Below are 25,062 nucleotides of genomic sequence, written 5' to 3'. Positions count from 1 at the left end.
AGCTTTTAAATAAACATACCTTTTAATTTCAGCTAATTAACACAACCGATGTTATTAATTAACTAGAGAATAATTGATTCTTATTTTTCTAAATTTGAGAGAAGAGTGAGGCACAATACAAGATTAAAAAAAAAAACAAGTTTCTTTCCTTGCTTTTAAAGAAAAAATAAAACACTGTTGACCACCGACTATAAAAATAGTTGTTGGCAACGTTAATTCCATTTTAGCTATTCTACAGAAACCTGTAGAAATAGCTCTTCCCAAATTGAATAGCCATTTTAGCTTTTTGTTTTGCCTGCTGCGTTGGAATGGTAAAATAAAGAAACAAAAGTTAAAAAGACACGTTTTTAAATTTGCCTCTTCATTTACCTCTCCGGTTGGAGATGCTCTAACAACTTTTATTTTAAGTGTATATACATAATGTATACTGCAATTGAGGAAGTCAACTCATTATTTGTATATTCCAACAACTAAATTATTGTTGTATAGGCTATGAAGAAAAAAAAATATTGTGTTGTCTTTTTTTTTAATTTAATGTAATCGGGTTTTGAGTAGTGGGGTGTTTGCGAACCGGTAAAAATCCTAAACTTTTAATAACATGATAAAGAAGTTGTTTGATTTTGTATTTTAAAAATATATTTTTAAAAATTTTAAATTAATAGTTTTTTACTATTTTTAAATTATTTTAATTCATAGTTAAAAATAATTTTTAAAAAATAAAAAAAATATTTTTTAAATAAAAATCATTTTAAAAATACAATATTTGAATCACTCTATAATCAAACTTAACTATTATTGCTCTGTGAGAGGAATGGGACATTGTACCTTAAGGGCTATGTTTGTTTCTCGGAATTCACTTTCCGGGAAACCACTTTCCAAACTTTTCTGTGTTTGTTTGTCATTAGAAAAGTTGGTCAACAGAAAACATTTTCTAGTCAAAGAAAAATTTGGCTTGGTTTCCAGGAAAGTGTTTTCCTGGAAAATTTGGGCGGAAAACACTTTCCGGAAGTTGTGAAAAATTTAGAAATGTCATATTATTTGCTGATTATATCAAATTTGATCCTCAAACTTTTGATTGCTATATATATTTTGTTTTGAATATTTATTTTTCAATTTCATCTCTTAAAATTTAATTTTTATATTAACTTTGGTCCTTATTTTTATAATTGTTATTTGTTTTTTCCTTATTATTTTTTTATTAAAAATTTTATGTATCAAATTTAGTCATTATTCTTTTGATTGTTACTTATTTTATTTGAAATAATTTATGAAATGTTAATTATTATTATTTTAATTTCTTCATCTTTCATTTTTTTTTATTTTTTAGATTTGATCTCTATTATTTTGATTATTATTTATTTTATTTGAGATAATTTATGAAATTATATTTTTTTTTCAATTTCATTCTCATTTAACTTTTTAATTTGTAAGAATTGTTCCTCATTATTTTAATAATCTTGAGAAAAATAAAACATTAATAAGTTATTTTTCAGCTCATTTTCCATGACATAACCAAACACTAGAAAATATTTTTCAACTTATTTTTCATTACACTACCAAGCATCAGAAAATAATTCCCTTTCTTGAAATTTACTTTTCCAAAAAAAATTATTTTCCTGCTTTTGCAAACATGGCAAACAAAGTAAATAATTATTTGCAGGTGATGGGCCAGTTTGACGTAGGAATCCACTGGCCACTGAAAACAAAAATTAACCAGAATCATCTGCAATAGAGTGATCAAATACAATACGATTATTTATCAGGAAAAAAAAAAAAAACAAATGGCAGTCCAGCAATAAACATGCCATGTAACTAATACAGACAACCACTTACTGCTTTCTCCAATACTCAAGTCATAATTAGGGTCCACTCCTCTCTGCTGTAGCTCTAAAACACATATATCCAAAAATGAAGTAGATAACATACCTATTATACATGCATAGTCGAATGGTTGGATTGATTACAGGGTTATTTTTAGTGTCTCTGTGTTTTTGGGAGTGGAAGATTTGAGAAAGAAGAGACTTTGAATGAACAGCAGCAGGAAGTTCGGGGACTCCTCTGCAGACTTGTTCTTGAATTTCCTTTAGCTTTTCGCGCGGAAAATCTGGCTTGCTTCTTGGCACGGAAATGGAGGTTTTGAATTTGATGGGTATTCGCGCGATTTCTATGATTTTACAGCAACATAGCCTTAATGACTTGATTGAGGGCATATCAAGCAACTCTCCACCAAGCTCAGCCCAGCCTTTTCGTTGAATGACTATGTAGTTTACCTGTTTCCCGCCAGATAGGGGGTGGGCTGGATAAGGCGGAATTCCTTATGGACCCAGAGCATAGTCATGAGTGGGCCATCTCCATAAAACAGCCAATTCAACTGTGTTTTTGACAAGGTTGTTTGTGAAATGTATTAGAATATTTTTTTTATTTTTTATGTTAACATATTAAAATCATTAAAAAATACTAAAAAAATATTAATTTGATATTTTCTTAGAAAAAAAATAATTTTAAAAACATTTGAAAAGCTGATGAATAGGAAGAGCATGTGTTAGCAATGAACCAACATATATTCTCAGGATAAATAAATAAATCACGAGTGATAGACATGAAGCCTAGCCAAAGGGTTCGGATTATATGAAATATTAAAAAAAAAAAAAACAAGAAGTATGTTCTTAAAGTATTTAATACTTCTGAGAGATTTAATTTTTAGGTATACAAAATGATCAAGTATAATAATTCCTTTACCGTTAAATGTTAAAAAAAAAAAACAAAAAAACTGTTAAGGCAACCAGTACATAGACTGTTAATAATTTATGTCTGATATTCTGGAAGTGGATTTAAATTTTATTTGATATCGTGATGGAAATTGTTTTTAAAATATTTTTTATTTAAAAATTTATCTTATTTTTTTAAAAAAATAATTAACACCCGCACATTAAAACGATAAAAAATATATAAAAATATTAATTTTAAAAAAAATTCATATTAAAAAAAAACAAATAGTCAATTAGTGTGTAAGTTCTAGATGGCATAAGAAATATTGAATTATTATTTGAGCAGGCATCGAAAATGTGTTTTTTAAAAATTAAATTTTTTTTTGTTTAAAATTAATTTTTTTATATTATTAGATCGTTTTAATACATTAATATCAGAAATAATTTTTAAAAAAAAACACTACTTTAATATATTATCAAATAAAAATTACTTTAACTATCAAATGCCTCATAAATTCTATTACTTAAACATGGTAGGAAAAACCATATCAAGCAGCACCGACACCGCATTGTTAAATTGAACAAGAATATCTTTTCTTTTTTCTTGTCTGGACAATCCCAAATAATATCAATAATTGACTTAATAAAGTACAAAATTAATAATGCTAAAAATCACAAATTAACACACCAACTTGTTGTCCAAATGGAAGGTTAGTTGCATTACATTTAAGTTATCTCTTACGTGACCGTAGCTATTTCCATGGGGGTTATAGCCCTTGATAATCAGGGGGATCCCGGTCCTGCAAGGAAATTTTTCTCATTAATCTTTTTAAAATAATATTTTTAATTTGACCTCCTTAAATATTTTTTTTGCTCCGCACCTGTTGATAATGGTTAAGAGTATTTAAATAATAATAATAATAATAATAATAATAATAATAAATCAGAAGCAAATCAGGAGAAATTAATCCGCAACTAACATTATACAGCATCTACTCTCTGGGGTAATGGGGTCGAGACCAACTGACCATGTTTTGGTCACAGTCACGGATCAAGTAAGAAAGTAAAATCAAAAGCCATGATCACCACCACACATCACGCTTAACAAATCCATCAAAATTAAAAACACAAGCAGAAGGGATCAGACGCTATTACCATGATCACACTCACACAGTATATACAATAACAAAGCAGGGAAGTACAGCCCTTGGATTAAACACCAACAGCTCCTCCTCGTCCACCCTCGTGTGGATCCCACTGCCACCTCTTCCCAGGACAGAATCAGACCCACTATCCTGCTTGTCTATATCCTCGTCCAAGTCACACCCGATCCGACCCGCCACGACCCGGCAGACTAGCATAGCCCGTTTCACGTTCATGAACTTGAACTCCTCTTCAATCTCCTCAGGGAACGCCATGTGTGCTCTCCAGCTAGTAGACAGTGTAGAGATTCCATCCATCTTTGGTGAGAAACCAGACTTGATTATCCCACAAACACTGCAATATTGCTGGTTACAAATACTAGAATCCCCATTCAGTCCTAAATCACACATAAAAGTTGAGCAGAAAAACCTCAAGAGCTCATTACCATCAGCAATGCACCTCTCATCTCGTCTCTTGATAGGACTGTTTCTCGCTGCTTTGGTTTTGACAAACTCTCTGTACTCCTCAAATCTTGACAATATCTTTGGACTATTATGGATCTTCAAAATCCTACGGATTTCTGGGCTCTTCTCCTTACAAGACCATCCAGTTTTAAATATGATATCGACTATATTCTTGCCTGAATCACCGTCTAGAAGCTGTGTGACAGCATGTTTGATAGCTTGATGTTGTTCAAGAAGCTGAGGTTTCTGGAAAACTTCACCGCAAGCTGTGCATGGAAAAATATCATTTCTCAAAGGAAAGAATTGGTGGTCTGTTGAGATGTCGGGTTCTTCGCAGGACCCAGTTGACTTTTTCCTTGGTGGAAGTTCGGACAAGTGAGTTTGATCAGGTAGGATCATGGAGACAATGGATTGCTGTGATGATCTTGCTGAGGTTAGGGTCGGAGCTGCAGGTTGAGTTTGGGTTTTGGACGTTTTACCAGAGAAAATGCTTTTGAGGTAGGACCAAGAGGAAGAGAGAGCTTTGTGGGGTTTTAGGCGAGAATGAGAAGAAGAAATGGGAGCAAGAGGAGAGACTTTTTTGCGTTTCTTGGCTGGATGGCGATCATCTAATTTGGCTTTGAAAATAAAGCAACCAAGATGGAGAAGAAGGATAAAGAAAGAGAGGAATTTGTTGAAGACTAAACCTCTATTGGTTGCCATTGTTTAATTTTGGAATCAGCTTGAGCTCTGGTAATTCTTCAGGACATCGGCATTCCTGTCCTAGAGAGAGGGGGAGTCATGTGAGAAGGAATGATGGAAGAAGCAAGGGAGAAAGTATAGCATAGCAAAGGAAAGAAAGAATGAATGTAGAGGAAGCTGACATCAAGGGTGGGGGCATGGAAGAATAAAGTTAAGAGTAGGTGGAACGCAACTTCATGGCATATATTGTCATATTTATTATTTTATTTCATGTGTGGGGCACAACATGATAATTTATCGTTCTAGTTTTTGAGATGATAATGGGGATTAAAGCAGAAAATATCATTACAGATGAGTTCAGTTGAAATCATTTTTTATCGAAAAGTAACTCCCAATAATTCCAAGAAAAATGTTAATCTTATCCAGGCTTTCTTCCCATCTATATATTACTGTTGTACACTCTATTTCGGTGTTTGTCAGCAGTCAAAATACCTTTTTTTAATTTGATTTTTTTAATTTAAATTATTTTTAATATATTTTTAAATAAAAAATATTTTAAAACACAATCACCAAAAAACTCCTAAAAAATTCATTCACCAAATATGTATGGGATGGGATGGGATGGAATTGGTTCTTATTAACATCATCCTCAAGAACAATTTCCAGCATTGCAAAGTAGTTGCCGGGGTAATTAAGGTTGATATGGGTGTATGCGAGGTGCATAAACATCGAGACCTTGTTTTCTCTCGGGATCGGTGAGGAGATAGGGCAAATTATATCGAATAACGGAGCATTAGAGAAATTATTAAGAGGATGCAAGAAAGGCGGGCTTGGCATGTGGAGTCCTCTAATGCTGATGATGCAACTGCACCTGCAAATACTGATATATGGCATCTTATTATTGTTATCGGAGGCGTAATTCAAACTCCTAGCTAGATAAGAGATGAACGTGGCTATCTCCACACGTGCAGGGGTTCCTCGTTAAGCAGACAAACTTATCTTGTTTGTATATTTTCTTTCTGCCTCTTACAGATCGTAACAACATGAATTTGAGTGCCGATCGATTCCTCACAATTTGTTTATGAACACAGATATTGCCGCTCTTCCCCTGCTCCCAAGGAGAATCCAATGCATATAGTTCTGCATATAGCATGTATATGACCACGTAACACATGATCTCTTGCAGATGCTCAGCCTTTAGTTACAATTTTTAACAATAGCAACGACGAATCTCCTCTGTCCTAAAAGCAGCAGTGACCAAATATCAAATGAAGAATCTTAAGAAGTAATTAATCTTGTGAAAGTTTTTTCGAGTCATTTACAGAAAATCCATATTCGAGAGAGTTATTTTAATTAGTGCCCCTCAGTGTGTGAGCAACTTTGTCTTGAAACTTCCAATTACATAGTTGAATCATACCCAGAAACAGTTGAAAGAACTAGTGTGATGGGGTAAGTGGAGGTAATCAGGTTAACTTTTCCGCATGAGCTGACCCAGAGAAAGCAACCGTGATTAGCTTGATACAACGTTGCACTAGCACTAGATATTCAACTAACACATAGTCGTCAAAGAGGCAGGTAATTCCAAGTAAATTGAATCCAAAGTATGTTATAATTTGCTGAATTTGTCAGCTAAACCATGATAACAACTTGGTATTGATTTGCTTCGATGGTCAATCGGGCAGGTACATTATCTTTCAAAATCACAACAGAAACCAACCCAGCTAGTTGACGGGTCGTTTTCGGTTTAACACAAATATCAAAGTTGGTGCTGGATAGCCATTCTTACGTCTTTCCTGCAGAAGGCAGTAACAATGGTGTTTTTTCTTATTATTATTAATGTTGTTTTATTTTGCTTCCTTCCCCTCAACTCGCGATATATTGGAGGAAGGCAAAGCCAAGATTTTATGTGGGCCACATGATAGGACTGTCTTGCTTTTGAAGCGGGCCAGCACTATCTTTTTATTTGGCCGATAAATATTCTCCTGATTCCTCCGTGTCTCACGTTTATTAACAGTGTCTTTGTTTTTGCAGGAATCAATTTGCTTTTAAAAATTTTTAATTTTTTAATTTTTTTTAATATCGAGTAGATATGGGCAAAATCATTCTTCTTCTTCTTCTTCTTCTTCTTCTTGAATGGGTAAAATCATGTACAATTTACATAGCCATTTTTTTTTTAGGAGCTGAAAACTCTATATAATATTAAAAAAAAAGGTATAATAAAATATCAAGAAACTATCTCAACTCAATAGTTTAAACTGGTAAATTAGATATCAGAATATGATTTATATTATTCTCAAACACACCATTTCATGTGAAAGCTTTTTGAGCTTGAAACTTGCATAGATCCATATTACCTTGTGCTTAATTTTTATCAAATAAATGGAGAGGATGAGATTCGAATTCATGACCACTTGATCATCAAGATTCTAATATCATATTAAGAAACCATCTCAATTTAATAGTCTATTGGATTAAATAATATGATATAATTTATATTATTTAAAAAAAACACTCAAAATTATAGTAGACAGAGCAGTCAAATTTAAGAGTATGGTCGAAACATGTATCAATTTGATTATGATCATGCATGCATTGTCGAAATAAAAAAGCTTTTGTGTCCAACACATTATCCTAAAACCCTTCACAAAAATCATCGCGTGTGATAGATAGATAGCTTCATTACCATCGTTGTCAGGCTAAATAGAATAAATGCTGGGTTGTGACACGACATTAGTCATTGATATCATTATGTTTCTTCCTTCTCGACTGATTAATAAAACTGAAAGAGGATCATAAGCAGCTGGCGGTGACAAATAGCTATCATCGAGACCAAGACTCTCAAGTGAGTTCGGAACAAGCTTTATGCCGCTGACAACATCAATAACCTTTTGATAAATGTCGCCTTAAACTAGCTTATTGGATATCAAATCAAATTATTATATTTGTGAGTTTTAATAGTTTTTGAAGGGTTGCAGAAATTATTTCTTAAAATATTTTTTATTTAAAAATATATTAAAATAATTTTTTTAATTTTTTTATAATTATTTTGATATCAGCAACTTGAAATAATAAAAAACATATAAAAATAATTTTGAAAAAAAATAATTCAAAATTTAGTGAATTATTTGAACACAATTCCAAACAATCTCCAAGTCTTTGGAATTGAAGTTCCACCTGTTTTTCATCAAAAAAATTTTAAAAAAATTCCTTTAAATAATTTTTAAAGTATTTTTGGATTTTTTTTAAAGCATCTACATCATGTTAAATTTTTTTTAAAATGAATTATTTTTTTAATTCAAAATCTGATCAAAGGTATTTTTTAAAAGCATCTATAGCATGTTGAAATTTAGTGAATTATTTTCTTAAAGTGTTTTTGGATCTTTTTTAAAATTAATATTGATTGTTTTTTTTAAATTATCTTAATATATTTTCAATTAAAAAATATTTTTTTTTAAAAACAACTTCTTATCAGTTATCACATTATCACATTATCTTATCCCCTCCAAACTACGTGTGCACAGCATTTTTAACCGGGCAGACTCAACAGTTCAACAGCATCTACAGCATGTTGATGCCCCCACAGGAAAAAAAAAAAAAAAAGAAAAAGAAGAAGAAGGTCAGTGATTAAAATTGACTTTGAGCATTTCGTTGACTCAAGTAATAATAATAATAATAATTATTATTATTGTTTTTTTTAAAAAAAACGGAGCCTTGGTTCCTAGTTCCTTACTCTTCACTTCTCTTCCCAACAGTCTCTCTCATAAAAGAAAGATGCCGACAATGTTCTAGAATAATAACTAAAGATGGTTTTCTAGGTTGATTGGTGACCATTTTAATTTTAATTTAAGATAAAAATATGTGTTAAAAATCCCAGTGCTATCGTGTGGGCTCCACACACCCATGCTCTTATTCTCACTACACACACCCAAGCCGGCAAAATGATGTGGACAAAGCGCGGACAGATATCCAACACGATCTTATCTGATAAGATGCTTGCTTATGCCTTACTAAATGTTTCATTTCAAAGTCTATTCTAAGAATTCAATTCTCAATTATATTTCACAGAGCGTTGCAGAGTTTTCTCTTCTTCTTGATTGCTGATTGTGGAGCAACTAATTTAATTTACTAATTTAATTTATATTATTTATTAATATATATTTTTAAATTTAAAATTTACATAAACTCATATCATTTTATATTTAATTTTTATTAAATAAATATAAATATTAAAATTAAAACACATGTCTACTTGGTTATTAAAATTCTAAGATCATATTAAATAATCAATTTAACTAAAAAATTTAAATTATTAAATAAAATTTCAAAATATAATTTATAATATTTCTAAATACATGCATCTAGGATGATCATTTTCGGTTCCATTCGGTTTTTATAAAAAAAAAGTAACCAAACTGAATTTTTTTAAAAAAACCAAAACCGAACCGAAACCGGTTCAAACCGACCGATTTTGGTTCGGTTCGGTTTTTTTAAACAAAAACCGGTTGACCCGGTTTTTTCCGGTTTTGCTTGATTTTTTCGATTTGACTCGGTTTTTTCAGCTTGGCTCGGCTTGACTCGATTTTTTTCCAGTTTGGTTTTGGTTTTTTTCAGTTTGGGTTCGGTTCGGTTTTTTCGATTTCGAGCTTATAAAACCGAAACCAAACAAGTAGGTTTTTTTAAATTTTAACTGGTTTAATTAATTTTTTTTCACAGTTCAGTTTTTTCAGTTATTGTTTTTGTAATTTTCTTGCTTTCATTGATTTTTTGATTTTTTTTTGCTCATTACTACAAGCACCCCTTTCTCCTCGTTGGTTAATCGCCACCTAAAATCTCCAAATGTGTCCTTTGTCCTTCCATATTTTTGGCCCAAATTCCGATCCTTCTCCGAGTCCTAATCTTCAGCAATCAATTTTACTCAAGTATACAATCGGGCACCCACCTGGGTGTCAAGATTAATGATCGATCTTCATTGTACTGTGTCATTTGTACAACTGTTTTGAAACGGGACGCCCTTAATTTTTTGGTCAAGATCATACTGCAGGTAACACTACATATGCATTAAAAGCAAATATCTTGTTGCTTTATATATATTAGCGCATGCAATTATCACTTACGCTTGCTTTGAGTTTCTTGAATGTATTGATATATACAAGTTTTATGTTTGTGATATCCAAACATTATAATAAATAGGACTACTTTTTATCTCCAGAAATCATATCTTATATGAAAAGAATAAAAATAATATCTTTAAGAGCAATATTTTTAAGACTATAACTAAAAAATAAAGTATTTTAAGTAGTATAGCTTTAGATGATCTCCCGGGATTAAATATGCTCATGAATAGCTTTTGGTTATTTAAAAAATAGACGATGATATATTCATGTCAATATTTTATTTCTATATACAGAAAAAGTAGAGGATTAGTGGTAGAATTCTCAGTTCTTGCAAAATAGTCTATTTTTGTAGGGTTTAAAGATCCTCCAATAATTAAGTAAATGAATTTAAAGTAAGAAATTGTACTAACTGAAGGGAAGAGCATTAAACTCTAAAAACAATAACATTTGCTTTTATTTTTTGTGTAATAAATGCTTTTAGAATGTAAGATAAGAGAATAAATATCATAAATTCTTTTACTTGGGTGGTTCGTGTCAAAGAACCATCTTAATCCAATAGCTTAAGCTGTCAGGTGAGATCCCAAAATATGATTTATATTATTCTTTAACACACTTCTTCAAGCGAAAGCCCTTTGAGCTTGAAACTTGCACAAGTTCACATTATCTTGTACTTAATTTTTATAAAGTAAATGAGGATAGTGAGACTCGAACTCGAGACCGCTTAGTCATCAAGGCTCTGATACCATGTCAAAGAACCATCTTAACCTAATAGTTTAAGCTGTTAGGTGAGGTTTCAATATATGATTTATATTATTATCTAACAGTTTGGAGGATATTTATAGCATTTATACTTTGAGCTTTGTTGTTTTGCTTAAGAAGTCAAAAGCTTTTTCTTCTTGAATATCTTAGTAAGGAAATAGTTCATTGCATCAACACTAATGTTCATGAAAATATCTTTTACACAACAATAATGTTAATGAGAATTACCCTTACACATCATTGTTGTTAATGAATAAACAATAGAGCTATAAAAAACTTTTATACCTTATTTCGTACACAACATTTAATATCAATGAGAATAACCCTATCATAACATTTATGTCGATTGAAGTATAGTCGGTTCTTATAAAACTTTTATACTTTTAGGGGTGTATGAGAATGATTATCCTAGGGTCTAACATCATGTTAGATCCACATGCACTTAGATCCGGTGTGAACTTGAGGGATTTGAGTGTGGCGTCTTATTAGACTCATAAGTATTTAGGCTTAACATATAGCCGAGCATGAAAGAGTTGACTTCAGTATCTTACCAGACCCATAAATATTTGAGTTTAATGTATGGCCGAGCCCAAAAGAGGGTTGAGTCTAATATCTTATTAGATTTATAAATATTTTGGCTTAGCATATAACTGAACTTAAGGATATTAAGTTTTTTTAAAAAAACTAGACCGTTAAGTTTGATATTCTATCAAGGTCATGCATGTTAGACTATTATCCAGATTTGACCATTTTATTCCTAAGCTATATTTTTTTTGTTTTTTTTTTTGATCAAATGTAAGAATAAACTATATATTAGTTTAATATATTCCTAAGCTATATTAAACTAATAAGTCGTGGATAAAATATTTCAATCGTTCAGCTCTGAACTAACTTATTTGTGTAGAGTTGAAGTTGAGTCAATCAAGTAATGGTTGAGCTACTGTATCATAAAAGGACAAGTCATTGACAACATTTTCCCTGTGTCTACTAAAAAAATATATAAATAACATTTTTCCTTCTGTAAGCTTTAATTAATTAACAACGAGGGGAGAATATTTGAAGCTGGAGCTAGCGCCCAGCCCACAGTAAACGACTCTAGCATTTGAAGCTTGGACCCAAGTTTAAGCCCATCATTGATATTAGATTGGTTTCTAACTTTCTATTGACCGAAGCCCGTCGAAATCAAAACTAAGCAAATCACTAATGGGCCTACACTTGATTGTTAGCTCAGCCCACAAAATAACCCAGCGACCAACTGTACTGTTCTCTGTTAAGAGTTAAAACTCCCCGCCCTTTCATCATCCAATCCTCTCCAATCACACAGCGCCACATGTGAAAACAATCACCAATCCCCATAAATATCCCTCCCTCCAAAACTCAAAATATCCTGCTCTCCTTCCCTATCTGAAATGTGGTGAAGGAGCACTAACAATCTCCCTTCCTCACGGCAGCACCACCACCACCAGCGCCATGAACACTACTAGAGCTCTTCTCTACTCTTTCACCGACCGTCCTTGTCGCCCTCTAAAATCACTTCCCGATATCTCGTGCCCTAAAAGACCTAGAGAGGCGCTTAATTTCCGAGTCCGGTTACGCACTGATCAAAGGTGCTGTATCTTTCGGGTCTCGGTGAGGAATTCGGGTCGGGGTGAGACGGGGAAGGTGTATGCTGATGTTAAGTCGGATAGGTATGAGATCTTGGAGTCGGTTCCGGAATCGGTGAAGTTGGAGGAGGATGCTTTGGACGATGCCGGTCTGGATAGTACGGTGCCGTGGTGGGAAGAGTTCCCTAAACGATGGGTCATTGTGATTCTCTGTTTCTCGGCTTTTCTTCTTTGCAATATGGATAGAGTACGTTGTTGTCATTCCTTTCGTCTCTTTCGTCTCTTTCATATCTGCTTTGATTTTCCTTTATATGTTGAATTATCATAAAGAGGAGAGAACAGTACTCTTAACTCTGACTATGGAGAAAAATTAGAATTCTTGAAGTTCATAATTTGTTTTTTAATTTTTCTGGAGTAATTAAGAAGTAAATTATGAGCAGATGCTGTTAATCAGGTAAACATGAGCATTGCAATACTACCAATGTCAGCCGAGTACAATTGGAACCCAGCCACTGTCGGTTTGATTCAGTCTTCTTTTTTCTGGGGCTACCTGCTCACTCAGGTAACTTTAACAAGCTCTCTCTCTAGATTACTATACATTTGCTTACTAATAATTTTATTTTATATTCTTGTTATGATTGATAGATTGCTGGTGGCATTTGGGCGGACACAGTGGGCGGGAAGAGGGTTTTGGGATTTGGCGTCATTTGGTGGTCCATTGCCACGGCTCTTACTCCTGTTGCTGCTAAAGCTGGATTGCCCTTCCTACTCGTTGTTCGCGCGTTCATGGGGATTGGCGAGGTAAGTTATTTAGCTAAACTATTGATTGACAAACAAGCGTTTTTGTCATATTCTACAGTGGATGTTTGTTTAATTTAGTTTGGTGCTGTTTCAGGGGGTTGCGATGCCTGCCATGAATACCATTCTGTCCAAATGGGTTCCTGTATCAGAGAGGAGTAGGTCATTAGCGCTTGTGTATAGTGGGATGTACCTTGGATCAGTCACTGGCCTGGGCTTTTCACCATTCTTAATACATCAGTTTGGATGGCCATCGGTCTTTTACTCCTTCGGTTCTCTAGGAACAGTTTGGTTTGCTGCATGGCTCAGTAAGGTAAAAAATGCTGGTTGTACTTTGTAGACTATCATTATTTTCATTTAGCATGTTTCTTTTCAACTTTTGGACAGAGATGGTAGATTCAAATTCCATTCCTATTACAATTTTGTTTAGCCTTTAATTTTTCTGTCCATGAAAACTTTAATTTCTGATTTAAATTTTGCTTTTAATTAAGGGTTCTCTTCCCCTATAAAAAAATGTGTCACCTTTCAAGATGCTCATTCTTCATTCTTTATACCTATAGGCACACAGTTCACCTCTTGATGATCCTCAGCTACGGCCTGAAGAAAAGAAGTTGATTTTTGCGAACAGTTCTTCCAAGGAACCTGTTAAATCGATTCCTTGGGGACTGATCTTGTCGAAAGGCCCTGTATGGGCTCTGATAGTGTCCCACTTCTGTCATAACTGGGGTACATTTATTCTTCTTACATGGATGCCAACATATTATAACCAAGTAAGTCTTTCTTTCCAACATGTGCTTGCATGATCTGGGTCTGTTGTATCATTTAAAATATATCTTATATGATATCTTGTGAATTTTCAGAGTTAAAACTCTTCGTGTGACATTTGGACCGCATTCTTGTTGTGCATGAGTAGCGGTCAGTAATTTTATCTTAGCTTGCTAATGGGTAGAGAAGTCAACTTAGAAACCATTAGCTACAAATAATGTACTGTCAAGATCTTCATAAATTGAAAAGTGGCGAGAATCAATGGGAAACCTTGTATCACTTGCATGAAAAGAGAAACTTGTTGGTGTTTTGACTTGCTACTATTGGATGGCTAACCTTGAAACTACTATGTCAAGTGAATCATTTGATATGAGGCCACCCTTTAATGTTGTGGATTGGCTTAGGATTTTAAAAACCTTGTTGATGTTATCTTCTCACATTGTAAAATGTGAGGTACAGGTAGAATTAAACCATAAAAAGGTACTTGTTATAAGATACACCTTTTATTTTCAGTTCAATCAATCTTGTACCTTAACCTCCATCTTGTCAAATTCTGTTAACGATACATTGAAACACGGAAGTACATGCTACTGTCTCTTTGACTTGCAGTTTTGCTATCATCTTGCTGACAAATTGTAGAAGACACTTGCAGCCTTGCAATTACATTGCTTACAAAAGCTACCTTTCTACTGTTAAAACCGCTGAGCGCAATTTCCTTTTGGCCATACAGGTCTTGAAGTTCAATCTTACAGAATCTGGGCTTTTCTGTGTCTTACCCTGGCTTACAATGGCATTTTCTGCAAATTTGGGAGGGTGGATTGCAGATACTCTTGTAAGCAAAGGTTTATCTGTAACAACGGTCCGTAAGGTATCACTAAAGGCGATGCTAAATTCACCAGTCCCTTTCTCTCTCTCTTTCTCGTTATCTCGGCTTTATTTGCTTCTAAGCACTATTAATTTCATGTTTTTTCTTTGTTCATTAATGCACTTTGCCCTCCTTGGCAGATCATGCAATCAATTGGCTTTCTTGGCCCTGCCTTCTTCCTAACTCAGCTGAGCCACATTGATTCTCCTGCAATGGCTGTTCTGTGCATGGCATGCAGCCAGGTTTGCTTCTTACATTAAGACATGAACAACTAATGTAGTTCTTGCATCCACTATTCGACTTTTTCAAATTTAAGTAGAAATAGACAGTATATGTATTAACTTGCAAAGAGGTTGCCCTGTTTATCATCTGTATATTTTATCTGTCTGCTCTTTTGGTTGTCTTGTAAGTTCTATTTATGCGACCATGTATGGAGTTCAGTTGTCCTGACTGAGAGAAATTTCAGTTTAGAGTTTTATTATTTTTCCTTTTTCTTTTTTGCTTGACTGAAACGAGAACATTTTTTCGAAATTCTCTGCTCTTAAACTAACTGCTTCTTTTTCTTCAACAGGGAACCGATGCATTTTCCCAGTCTGGTTTATATTCAAACCATCAAGATATTGCTCCTCGATATTCCGTGAGTATCAATCCTTGTAATGCTGTTGTCTGTTGATGTCCTAAATTTTCCTTGTTTAGTGGTGGGGGCTATTAATTGTGTTTTAATTGCTGTCATGAATCATCTACCATGAGGCGCCTTTTGAGGGGTCTGGAAAATTTGATGTTGCATAGCTGTTGCTGTTGTATTGTTGTGCTGTCATTGCTTCTATTTCCTCGGAATGATAACTTAATTGTTCCTATTTTTTATTTCTAATTATCATCCAGGGAGTGTTGCTTGGTCTATCCAATACAGCTGGAGTACTGGCAGGGGTGTTTGGAACTGCATCAACTGGTTACATCTTGCAACATGGTAAGAACTCATCCTTGGCATTTATGTTGCTGGTAAGACAATTAAATCACTAATATCTGCTATACTATATTTGAAGAAAAGCTATTAAAAGGTTGAAATTTTCTACAAAGCCCAAGCTGTCCAAGTCACTCCTAGCTTAGTCATTCTGGTCTTGGATTTGGATCGATTTTATTTAAGCTTGAGGTTTTTGTTCAAATTACCCTTGGTATGGTTTTGAAGGCATTAGAATCAAGTCCTAGTTTTCAAGAGGACAATTTGGGTGAAAACCTAGATTTTTCAAATTGGAGGTCTCGTATTCAAATTCTTTAATAGGCTAGAGGATGAAGAGGGGTTGCCTTCCATTATCTAGTGTAAGGTTCAACAAACCATATAAAGCTAAAGGAGAAAAAAGGACTGCCTCCATTTTGTGATGTAGGAACAAACAGTTTTACTTATGTCACTACTAATGTGGTAACCTGTAATAAGGTGAAATGTTTTCTATTTAATGACATAATATGGCAGGTTCACTCTTTCGAATTCAGATTCTTTCATGTTCCTTTCTCTCATGTTCTGTCATGTTCATTAAATCTAAACCATCAAATTCATATGAATGGGCATGATTATAGCGTATTTAAAGATGACAAAAGTTAAACTACCTGCTATTTTTTTTAAAATCCCATCTAAGCTAGATAATTAGGCAATGTGACTGGTCATGTTCCCTTCAGAACATGAGAGGACTCAAGACCTACTCTTGAGGACCATTTAATGACTGTCACCCCTAGCATTACTCGACATAAAATGTAGCCTATTTTATGCTGAAGTTGCGTTCTTGGAGTACAGTTATTTGGGCATCAAGGTTCAATCCCTCTAGTTGTAAATTGTGATGTATTTATTTCAATCTCTAAAATAGAGTGCCAAAATGTCAGAAGCTAGAAGTAAGGCTTCCATTAAATTTTCTGATAAGAGAACTTCTGTGAACAGGGCCCTCATTTTATGAATGCAGAAAAAAGAATAGAGAAATGGCCATGCTGCCCTGCTTGATTCTTATTGCCTTAGTTAACAGCTGCCTTTGAATTCAAGCTCTTGTCTGCTTTAGAAACTTAGATTTACGTCAGCCAATTCCTGCACCACCTTTATTGAAATTTTACACTCTGAATTTTACACCATCTGATTCTTGTGCATTTCTTCTCTCCCTCGTTGCCATCTCAGGTTCTTGGGATGATGTTTTCAAGGTTTCAGTTGGGCTCTACTTGGTTGGTACAGTGGTCTGGAACCTCTTTTCAACTGGTGAGAAAATATTGGATTAACTTTCATGGAAGCCAACATAGGTTACGGCTCAAGCCCAGTGATTCCCGAACCAATGCATGCAGAAGGCTCAGATGATTGAATGGGAAAAGGTGAAATTGTGAACGAGATTAAATTGAAGAACAACTAGACAAATTTCATACGGGATTCTTGAGCTTGAGGAACTGGCAAAAGATTTTGAATGCCAAAATATAGCTCAAGTTTAGAGTTGCATGCATGTCTGGGGCTCCAGCACAAATGAAACAGTCGCATACATCTCAATGAAGAATGTACCTGTAAAGTATCTCCGACCCTGCTTGTAAATGTTACATTCAATACCTAATGAATCAGTTTTGTATTCGCAGTATGATTCTTCATTTCTTTTTTTGTCCTATAGTTATATTATTTAATTAAGTAAAATTTCATTAGGGCTTTCTTTTCCCGTTTATAAATATTTTGGCATCATCTACATTTTGTGATTTGTGACAGTGCACACAAAACTCTCATAGCAGTAGGGTAGGAAATTTCTCGCAGATTCTTAAGCGTTATATGTTGAAGCAAGCAAGATTTAGTAATAGTAATTAAAGCGTATAATTTATCTTCTATTCACATAATTAATTATTTGAAAGCAACATCCGCTGGTATGGAATATACAACATTACATGACAATCACTCCTAATTTTGAATGGCTCGTATACCCTCCTCCAATCTAGATGCAGCTGTATGTAGATTGAACCCATCAATGAACAAGGAATTTAAAGACGAAAACTAAAAACAATTTAAAATGACCCTTTAACAGAATTATGGGCAGTAAAGCCCCCATGATTGTGACTGAATGGCTGTATTGGCCCTGTCTCCTGTAAACGCCAAGCAATGCAAAGTTGAGCGACTCCAGAAATCTGATAATGTGGAAACCATTCCTATGCAAGATTACGAGGATGCAAGAATACACGAAGCCCATTCTTCATGAACAATGTAAGAGACATCTTCTGCTCTATGCAGTGGCCGGGAACCAGTGATAATCGGTAGCGCAACAGCACAGCAGAAGCCACAGACTTCATTTGCAAGTAAGCCAAGTCCTTCCCCAGGCAAGTCCTGGGTCCAGCATTAAAGGCCACAAACTTGTAGCCGTCTTTAGGTGAATCAAATCTGTCCTCTTCTGGTGATAGCCATCGCTCTGGTTTAAATTCCTGGCAGTCCTCGCCCCATATGCTCTTCATCCTCCCAACAGAATAAATAGAATATGTAACAGTGGAACCAGCTGGTACATATGTACCGTCAGGCAAAACATCGTCTGCTACTACGTATTTGAAATCTTGTGGTACTGACGGGTATAAACGCAGTGTTTCAGCTAATGCTGCTTTGAGATAAACCAATTTATCAGCTTCATCAAAGTCTAAAGGCTCACCAAGCCATTTCTGGTGATCATTTCCACGTGTTTCTGTGAGTATAGTTGATATTTCCTTGATTATCTTTGCTTCGACTTCAGGATGGTTCATGACTAGCCAGAAGAACCAGCTAAGAGCAACAGATGAGGTGTCACGGCCGGCGAGGACGAAGTTGAGAGCAATTCGTTGCAGAACAGAGATTGGGAAGTGGTTGCCGTCAACGTCTCTCTTCTTCATGAACCGAGATAACAAATCATCTGATGGGTTTTCTTTGCGTGCTGCAATGGCATCATCCATGTACGTTTCTACAACTTCGAGGCTCCTCTTTAATCTCTTCTCTGCTCCAATCCCTAGAAGCTTCTCCAGCCTCCATAAGAAACCAGGGTAAAGAAGCCTCTGAAGAGTAGCTTCAGTGGCCGTGTCAAAGGCAATAGAAAATGGATTATCTGACATTTCTAGAGAGAGAGTTACTGGATCTTTGCCAAATGTGAGTCCACATATGTTATCGAAGGTTAAGCGAAGCAATAAGTCTTGCAAGTCCACCGACAGCTTCTCTGTAGCCGCCTTGTCCAAAATGTTCCATAGACGATTCTTGATTGTCTGGTTCACCCACCGAGCCATGGCCTGCCGTAAAGTCCGAGTAGTGAACTCGAGAGCTGCGGTTTTGCGTTGTATGAGCCACGTTTCTCCATCAGTATTAAAGATCCCTTGGCCTAAAAGATCGTGAAAGGCAGTTTGCCAATCGGGTCCTTTGGGATAATTATCAAACCGGGTTCGAAGAATATGTTCCAAGTTTTTGGGGTGGCAGGTGACAGTGTAGAATCCTTGTTTGCGAGCAAAGAAAGGAAGTGCTATCGTGCACGTTTGGTAGGTTCCGGCACCACCAGTTGCACGGAGGTTACCAGCAATCCAGTCATGGATTCTTCTACGGTTCATGAAGAGATATGGAAGGCTACCCACTAAAGGCCATACTCTTGGGCCGGTAAGTTTACGAGATAGGAGATAGAACCATAGGAGATAAGCCAAAGTAGCAGCTGCTAGGGTGAAGAACAAGGGCAAGGTCTCCATCTCAAGGTTGGTGTATTGTATTTGTGACAGGGGCGGCTGCAGTGGACACTGGATGATGAGAGGGATGGTATAAAGAGGTGTTATATATATTGGTTGGCATAAAAAGAAAGTTTTAGGAGCAGTTGTTAGGAAAAAATTGTGCATTTACGTCGAGGTCGTTGCTGGGTTGATAGGAACTGTACGAGAGAATGCACACGAAAACCATGCAATGCAAACTAATTTTAATTTTACTGCTACTATTTCTAGTCATCCGAGTAGGTGCAATTTGCCAAATGCTTAGACATTGGTTAAAGCGTTGGTGCCTGGAAACCGACTCCAACAAGTTTCTAATCCAGCTAAATGTGGATTGCTTGAATATTTTTATCCAATTGTTGACGACTTTTTGTTCTTGATAATATTTATCAAGAAAGACAGGACAAGCACCTCTGCTCTCAGAATGACGGTGGCTTCTCTGAGAAAATGATAGTTTTTCTTTGACAGATGAGACAATAATTACTTATCTCTTATGAAATATATTATTATGTTATTGAATGTTTGGAATTGTGGTGGTGGTGGTTAATTTTTAAAAGTTTTTTTTTGAAATAATTAAGTTTTTTTTGTTTTAAATTATCTTTTTATTTTAATGTGGTAATATTAAAAATAAAATTTTAAAAATAAAAATATATTTTTTTAAAAAAAAAACTTTAAAAGTAAATACCACTACTACAAAAATAAAATCAAGGATGCAATAAATGAAGAAAAGAAAAGAAAACAGCAGTCCAAAACCGCACTTAATTTTAGAAACTTGAGTGACATATTCTTGGCTTTCCCATGCCATTAATTAGTCGACCGTACGTGTGTGTTCTAGAAAGAGAGTCGTTAGAGACGGTTGACCCGCAACGAGAAAAATGGGCTTTCTCTAAAAGCAGGAAAAACAGACGCGAGGAAAAACAAGAGCTGAGACATGCAAGGAAGTTGATTCGACTCTCGAGTGCAGTAGTCCCGAGAGGACGAAACGTCGAGAGAGAGAAATTTAAGGGCCCAAAGGTTTCCTGTTGCCTTTTCTTAGGGAAAACTAACACCAACTCTTTGAATATTAGCAGACGTCCAACCCTTGATTACGCACAAACCAAATCGACCGTTTGCAGAAAGAAAAATTGTTTAGTGCACACAATGCTACCTTTAATTGGTCGCACTCCACTGCTATTTCCACAACAATCTCAACCATTCTGTGGACGCGCACTGCCAACGCAAGCCACTTGGCTATATAACTCGGAAAAAAGTGGGAAAATGGCGTTTCCTTGCTAAAGTAGCATAAGGGTCATCGTCAAGTACTTTTCCATTAACTTACAACTGGTCTAGGGAAGACGATGATGAATGCCAACTGGCTAGGTAGCTAGCCATAGCTTAGTTCATGCAGTTAATTGGATTTCAAGCGATTGACCTAGAGATCAAATTAACTGTATTCAAATTTATAATACAAGATAAACTGAAAGAGAAAAGGGGGGTAATATTTATTTACTCGAGCTGTCGCTGCATCTGTCTATTTCTCAACGATTTGGGGTTGGTTCGGGAATGCAGAATGACCCTAAAAAGTGATTAAAAAAAAACAATTGAAGGCAGCCGAAGTAGTAGACTAATTTTGTGTATGTTGCTTGAGTTTATTAGAAGGCCAGAGTCAGAGTTAGATCACCCACTTACAAGTACAGTACCTCTTGGCACTGCATAATATGGGCTGTATACGGTGTAGACTGTAGAGAGAAAACAATGGGTTTTACAACAACTTTGAACCATCCCAACTCAGAATGAATCAACAGCTCATAAATATATTGCCTTGTGATGCTTCGCACTTCCACTCATCGGCAATTATTTCGTGAGAAAGTGGATTTCAATCATCTAACATTCATATTTATTAGAAATGAGTAAAAAACTAAAAAAACTAAGAAAACTGAGAAAATTAGAAAAAAAAATAACTGAAAAAACCGAACCATAAAAAAAACCGATTAAACCGATTAAAATTTTGAAAAAACCGACCAGTTCAGTTTTATAAGTCTAAAACCGAAAAAATCAAACCGAATCGAACCGAACCCAAACAAAAAAAACCGAGCCAATCCGGTTTGAACCGGTTTCGGTTTGTTTTTTTTTTTAAAAAAAATTTGGTTTGGTTATTGTTTTTTGATAAAAACTGAATTGAACAAAAAAACAATCACCCCTAATATATATCACTATGTTTTTATTTTTATATAACACATTCTTGTATGTAATATACATAGTAAACAACTATTCTCTAAAATCAAACAATGAGAAATTAAGAGCTCATTAACTTGAGATTATTAATTAATTTTATATTTATATGCAGATTAAAAAATACAAGTAATAAGATTTAATCAAGATATAATCTCTTCTTAGTTGATTTATTATTTATTATTACTTGACTATTGTTGGTCGAGATAATGACTCACTTGCATCATGTATCGATTTTTGCTTATGGCTCCAAGGATGACTTGTCGAATTATTTTTTTATCTTCTTGAATGTCTTCTTATGCACAAATTAAATCGAGTAATAATTCCTTTCTAGCTTGGACAGAACAAGTATCGCCATGGATATTCTTGTTTTTTTTTTAATTAACGTGGTTGTCCGGGTTAACTTGCGTGTATCTTAACTAATCCTACGGGCCCTGAAGTTAACAATCATGTAAGTCTTCAATGACCATCATATTAGCAACCACATGGCTCAAACATGAAATTACAGGAAAAACAAATCTTTTAATCTCAAATTCTTATCACTGAATTACCTACTATATAGTTGGTTCCTTTTATTTTGTTTCCATTACATCTGGGGATTCTATTGTTTTTTTATATCTTATGGTTATTTCTTTGTTTTTTTTTGTTTTTTTGACAATCAGGCCCTAGGCCCAAGAAAAAGGAGCTGACTAAAATACTCCGACAAGACCTGTTCAAGGTTTTGGTAGTGATTAGGCTCAATTTTAATCTGTTCGAGTTAGTTTTGTGGCTAAGATCCATCTATCTGCTCTAATAACAGGCCGAGCCTTTGATATATTCTTTTTGGGCCCTTTGTTGATATTTCCCTCCATGCAGGATGTTATCCCTCGGGCTTACGCAGCCTACCCTCTCACATTAGTATAGTTGTAAGAATTGTTATACGGTTTTAGGTCATGGATTAACCAGTTAACTTGGTCTTATCTTCCGATAATATTATATATATTATTATTTTTAAATGAAATAATATTATTTAGATTAAAAAAAACTAAAACATTTTTATGGATAAAAACTAAAAAATATATGGAATTTATAATCAAGATTTGCTCATATAGTAAAATAATTTTTAAATTATTGGTTTTTCTTACTGCCACTAATTAGCTGAGTTCACATAACACTTGTAAGCATTTAATATTAATTCCCCCAATCCTTAATTTCCTAGTAGATGAAATCAAACAAAATGTCAAGATATTTGGATGTTCTACATTACAAAAACAGGTCTTTATTAGAATAGAAGAGAGTTAAAACCAAAATTGTTAACCTAACCGAAACCGACTCTTACGATGGATACACGGTTTTATCTGAGTTAATTAAAATAATATGAATTTATTTAAAAAAAATTAAAAAAATATTATTTTGATTTTTTTTAAAAAAAGAGTAAAATAAATTTTGATCTGGTAAAAAAATCATTGGTTCATCAGATTTAATAGAATCAACTCTAATTTGTTTTTTAAAACTCAGTCTAAGCCACGTCCTAAACCGACCCAGCAAGCCCGGTCTAATAATACGGGTTAAAACCATACAAAAAGATGAGACAGAGATAGGCCACAAGAGCACTGATGATGATGAATCTTAAGGTAATGCAGAAACCAAATAATCATCAAATTGCATGGGTTATCATGCTGCCACGTGTCAAATCTCTATCCATATCTCCTATTTTTCTCATCTTTCGTTTTTTCCACCTGTGAGAAGAAAATCGAGAGCCAATAGAAAAGGGTTGAAGATAAGCCACTTGTGGAGAGCTCGCGCTCCAAACGCTTCCCACAACCCTCAAAGTCCCATCCAACGGCTAAAAATTCACATTCCCAGTAGCCAAGAAAAATATACTACCATAGCCATATAAACAGCTTGGTTCCACTACCATCCTTGCTTCCACATTTGTTTTAGAAATCAAAGCAAACAAGGGGTGCTAGAAGATAAGAAGATGGCTTCTCTTCCCATCGCCTTCGCTGTTCCTTCTGTTAGAGTGTACGCAGCCACAGCAGCTAAAGGAGCAGGGGGCGGCAAAGAGGAGAAAGGGCTTCTTGACTGGATTATTGGGAGTTTGCAAAAGGAAGACCAGTTCTATGAGACTGACCCCATCCTCAAGAAAGTGGAGGGGAAGAACAATGGTGGCACCGCCAGTGGACGCAAGAACTCTGTTGCTGTCCCCCAGAAGAAGAAGAGTGGAGGCTTTGGTGGACTGTTTGCCAAGAATGATTAAGTTTGTCTGTTAAACTTTATCTGTCAGCATTTGATGATTCTTGAACTCTAAGTTGTATGTTTCTATCTCTTGAACACTACATACTTTTTTTGGTTTCTTTTCTTCCATGTCTAAGAATTATGAATTCATTTCAAGTCACTTAACAGGTCCTTTGAAAATTATATGTATTAATCATTAGGCTAATGCCCCAGAAAATCCAATGAACACCAATTACTTAAACACAGATAGCAGCATCCTAGGATATCCAGGATTTCAGTACATTCTAGCCCGTAAAGGATAAGTTTGCAAATCACCATATATGTATCAGGACCGGGTAAAGAACCTTAAAATGATAGGAGAAGTTAATCATGTATATATGTTTCTGGGCTTTTCACCTTTGACATATGCATGTTAGGTTTAATATGATTCTCATTCAGTTAATTAGTTATACGTGATATATATATAAATTTTATTTATTTTTAATATTTATGTAATACTAGATTAATGAATTTAGAGTATAAATAAAATTCATGGAGCAAAAATAATTTGCAAAAAAATATTGTTTCTAAAAAATAAAGTTGTTATTATTATGAGATTTTTATTGTATTAAAATATTGTTTCTAAAATATTTATAGTCAATGCTCTTTTAAATACTAAATATTTATTAAAACCGTAAAGACTAGTACATGTTATGTTATTTTCTTATGAATGGAAGCAGTTGTTCTTATAAATTGTGGTATAAAAGAAACCTAGAACTAATATATAGGTATTTGTTATAAGACATGTACACCGAATTGAACCACATGAAAATTTGATATGGAGAAATCATCTATGTCTATGAAAAGGCTCACGTGACGGTTGTATAGGTGATCCTTAGACTTGAGATCACTGAGTCATCTTATATAGAGAATATTATACTTTGATCCTATTACATGTTATTTTAATGGAGGTAACATAAGGGCAGACATTGAGTATATCATGAACTATATGAAGGTACTTAAGCGATCAAGAGAAGATTCATCACCCTATATGAA

At 34.5% G+C, this 25,062-nt stretch overlaps 4 protein-coding genes across 5 annotated transcripts; 2 read left to right on the top strand and 2 right to left on the bottom strand.

Moving 5' to 3' along the window:
* Nucleotides 1-3,627: 3,627 nt before the first annotated feature.
* LOC7478541 (uncharacterized) lies at nucleotides 3,628-5,205 on the bottom strand. The gene has a single exon (XM_002299783.4). It carries the CDS (start codon nucleotides 5,015-5,017, stop codon nucleotides 3,875-3,877), a length of 1,143 nt encoding a protein of 380 aa, XP_002299819.2. The 5' UTR covers nucleotides 5,018-5,205; the 3' UTR covers nucleotides 3,628-3,874.
* Nucleotides 5,206-12,206: 7,001 nt separating this feature from the next.
* Nucleotides 12,207-17,498, top strand: LOC7478542 (probable anion transporter 1, chloroplastic). Of its 2 annotated transcripts, none has more exons than XM_002298284.4 (10): nucleotides 12,207-12,720; nucleotides 12,928-13,035; nucleotides 13,119-13,274; nucleotides 13,369-13,584; nucleotides 13,832-14,041; nucleotides 14,767-14,904; nucleotides 15,042-15,143; nucleotides 15,473-15,538; nucleotides 15,784-15,868; nucleotides 17,057-17,498. In XM_002298284.4, the coding sequence occupies exons 1-10, from the start codon at nucleotides 12,340-12,342 to the stop codon at nucleotides 17,152-17,154; spliced, it is 1,560 nt and encodes a 519-aa protein (XP_002298320.4). In that variant the 5' UTR covers nucleotides 12,207-12,339; the 3' UTR covers nucleotides 17,155-17,498. The 2 variants fall into 2 exon arrangements, with proteins under 2 accessions (XP_002298320.4, XP_024449645.1); XM_024593877.2 differs by having other exon boundaries at nucleotides 12,572-12,720; nucleotides 12,914-13,035.
* Nucleotides 17,499-17,698: 200 nt separating this feature from the next.
* Nucleotides 17,699-19,663, bottom strand: LOC7468004 (cytochrome P450 86A1). The gene has a single exon (XM_002299784.4). It carries the CDS (start codon nucleotides 19,585-19,587, stop codon nucleotides 18,052-18,054), a length of 1,536 nt encoding a protein of 511 aa, XP_002299820.4. The 5' UTR covers nucleotides 19,588-19,663; the 3' UTR covers nucleotides 17,699-18,051.
* Nucleotides 19,664-23,584: 3,921 nt separating this feature from the next.
* On the top strand, nucleotides 23,585-24,187 carry LOC7478543 (uncharacterized). The gene has a single exon (XM_002298285.3). The coding sequence runs from the start codon at nucleotides 23,771-23,773 to the stop codon at nucleotides 24,047-24,049; it is 279 nt and encodes a 92-aa protein (XP_002298321.1). The 5' UTR covers nucleotides 23,585-23,770; the 3' UTR covers nucleotides 24,050-24,187.
* Nucleotides 24,188-25,062: the final 875 nt, after the last annotated feature.

The sequence above is a fragment of the Populus trichocarpa genome, chromosome 1, assembly GCF_000002775.5.
Source record: "Populus trichocarpa isolate Nisqually-1 chromosome 1, P.trichocarpa_v4.1, whole genome shotgun sequence".
Lineage (NCBI taxonomy): Eukaryota > Viridiplantae > Streptophyta > Magnoliopsida > Malpighiales > Salicaceae > Populus > Populus trichocarpa.
Note: the sequence above shows the minus strand (reverse complement) of the source record. Positions and strands in the feature narration are given on the sequence as shown.

What these genes read in the sequence shown, in the direction of transcription:
- LOC7468004 (XM_002299784.4), bottom strand. Translation starts at nt 19,587, where the DNA reads ATGGAGACCTTGCCCTTGTTCTTCACCCTAGCAGCTGCTACTTTGGCT.
- LOC7478543 (XM_002298285.3), top strand. Translation starts at nt 23,771, where the DNA reads ATGGCTTCTCTTCCCATCGCCTTCGCTGTTCCTTCTGTTAGAGTGTAC.
- LOC7478542 (XM_002298284.4), top strand. Translation starts at nt 12,340, where the DNA reads ATGAACACTACTAGAGCTCTTCTCTACTCTTTCACCGACCGTCCTTGT. An exon ending in TTGCTGCATGGCTCAGTAAG is followed by an intron (nt 13,585 to 13,831) that starts GTAAAAAATGCT and finishes TTATACCTATAG; the next exon opens with GCACACAGTTCACCTCTTGA. An exon ending in TGTGCATGGCATGCAGCCAG is followed by an intron (nt 15,144 to 15,472) that starts GTTTGCTTCTTA and finishes TTTCTTCAACAG; the next exon opens with GGAACCGATGCATTTTCCCA.
- LOC7478541 (XM_002299783.4), bottom strand. Translation starts at nt 5,017, where the DNA reads ATGGCAACCAATAGAGGTTTAGTCTTCAACAAATTCCTCTCTTTCTTT.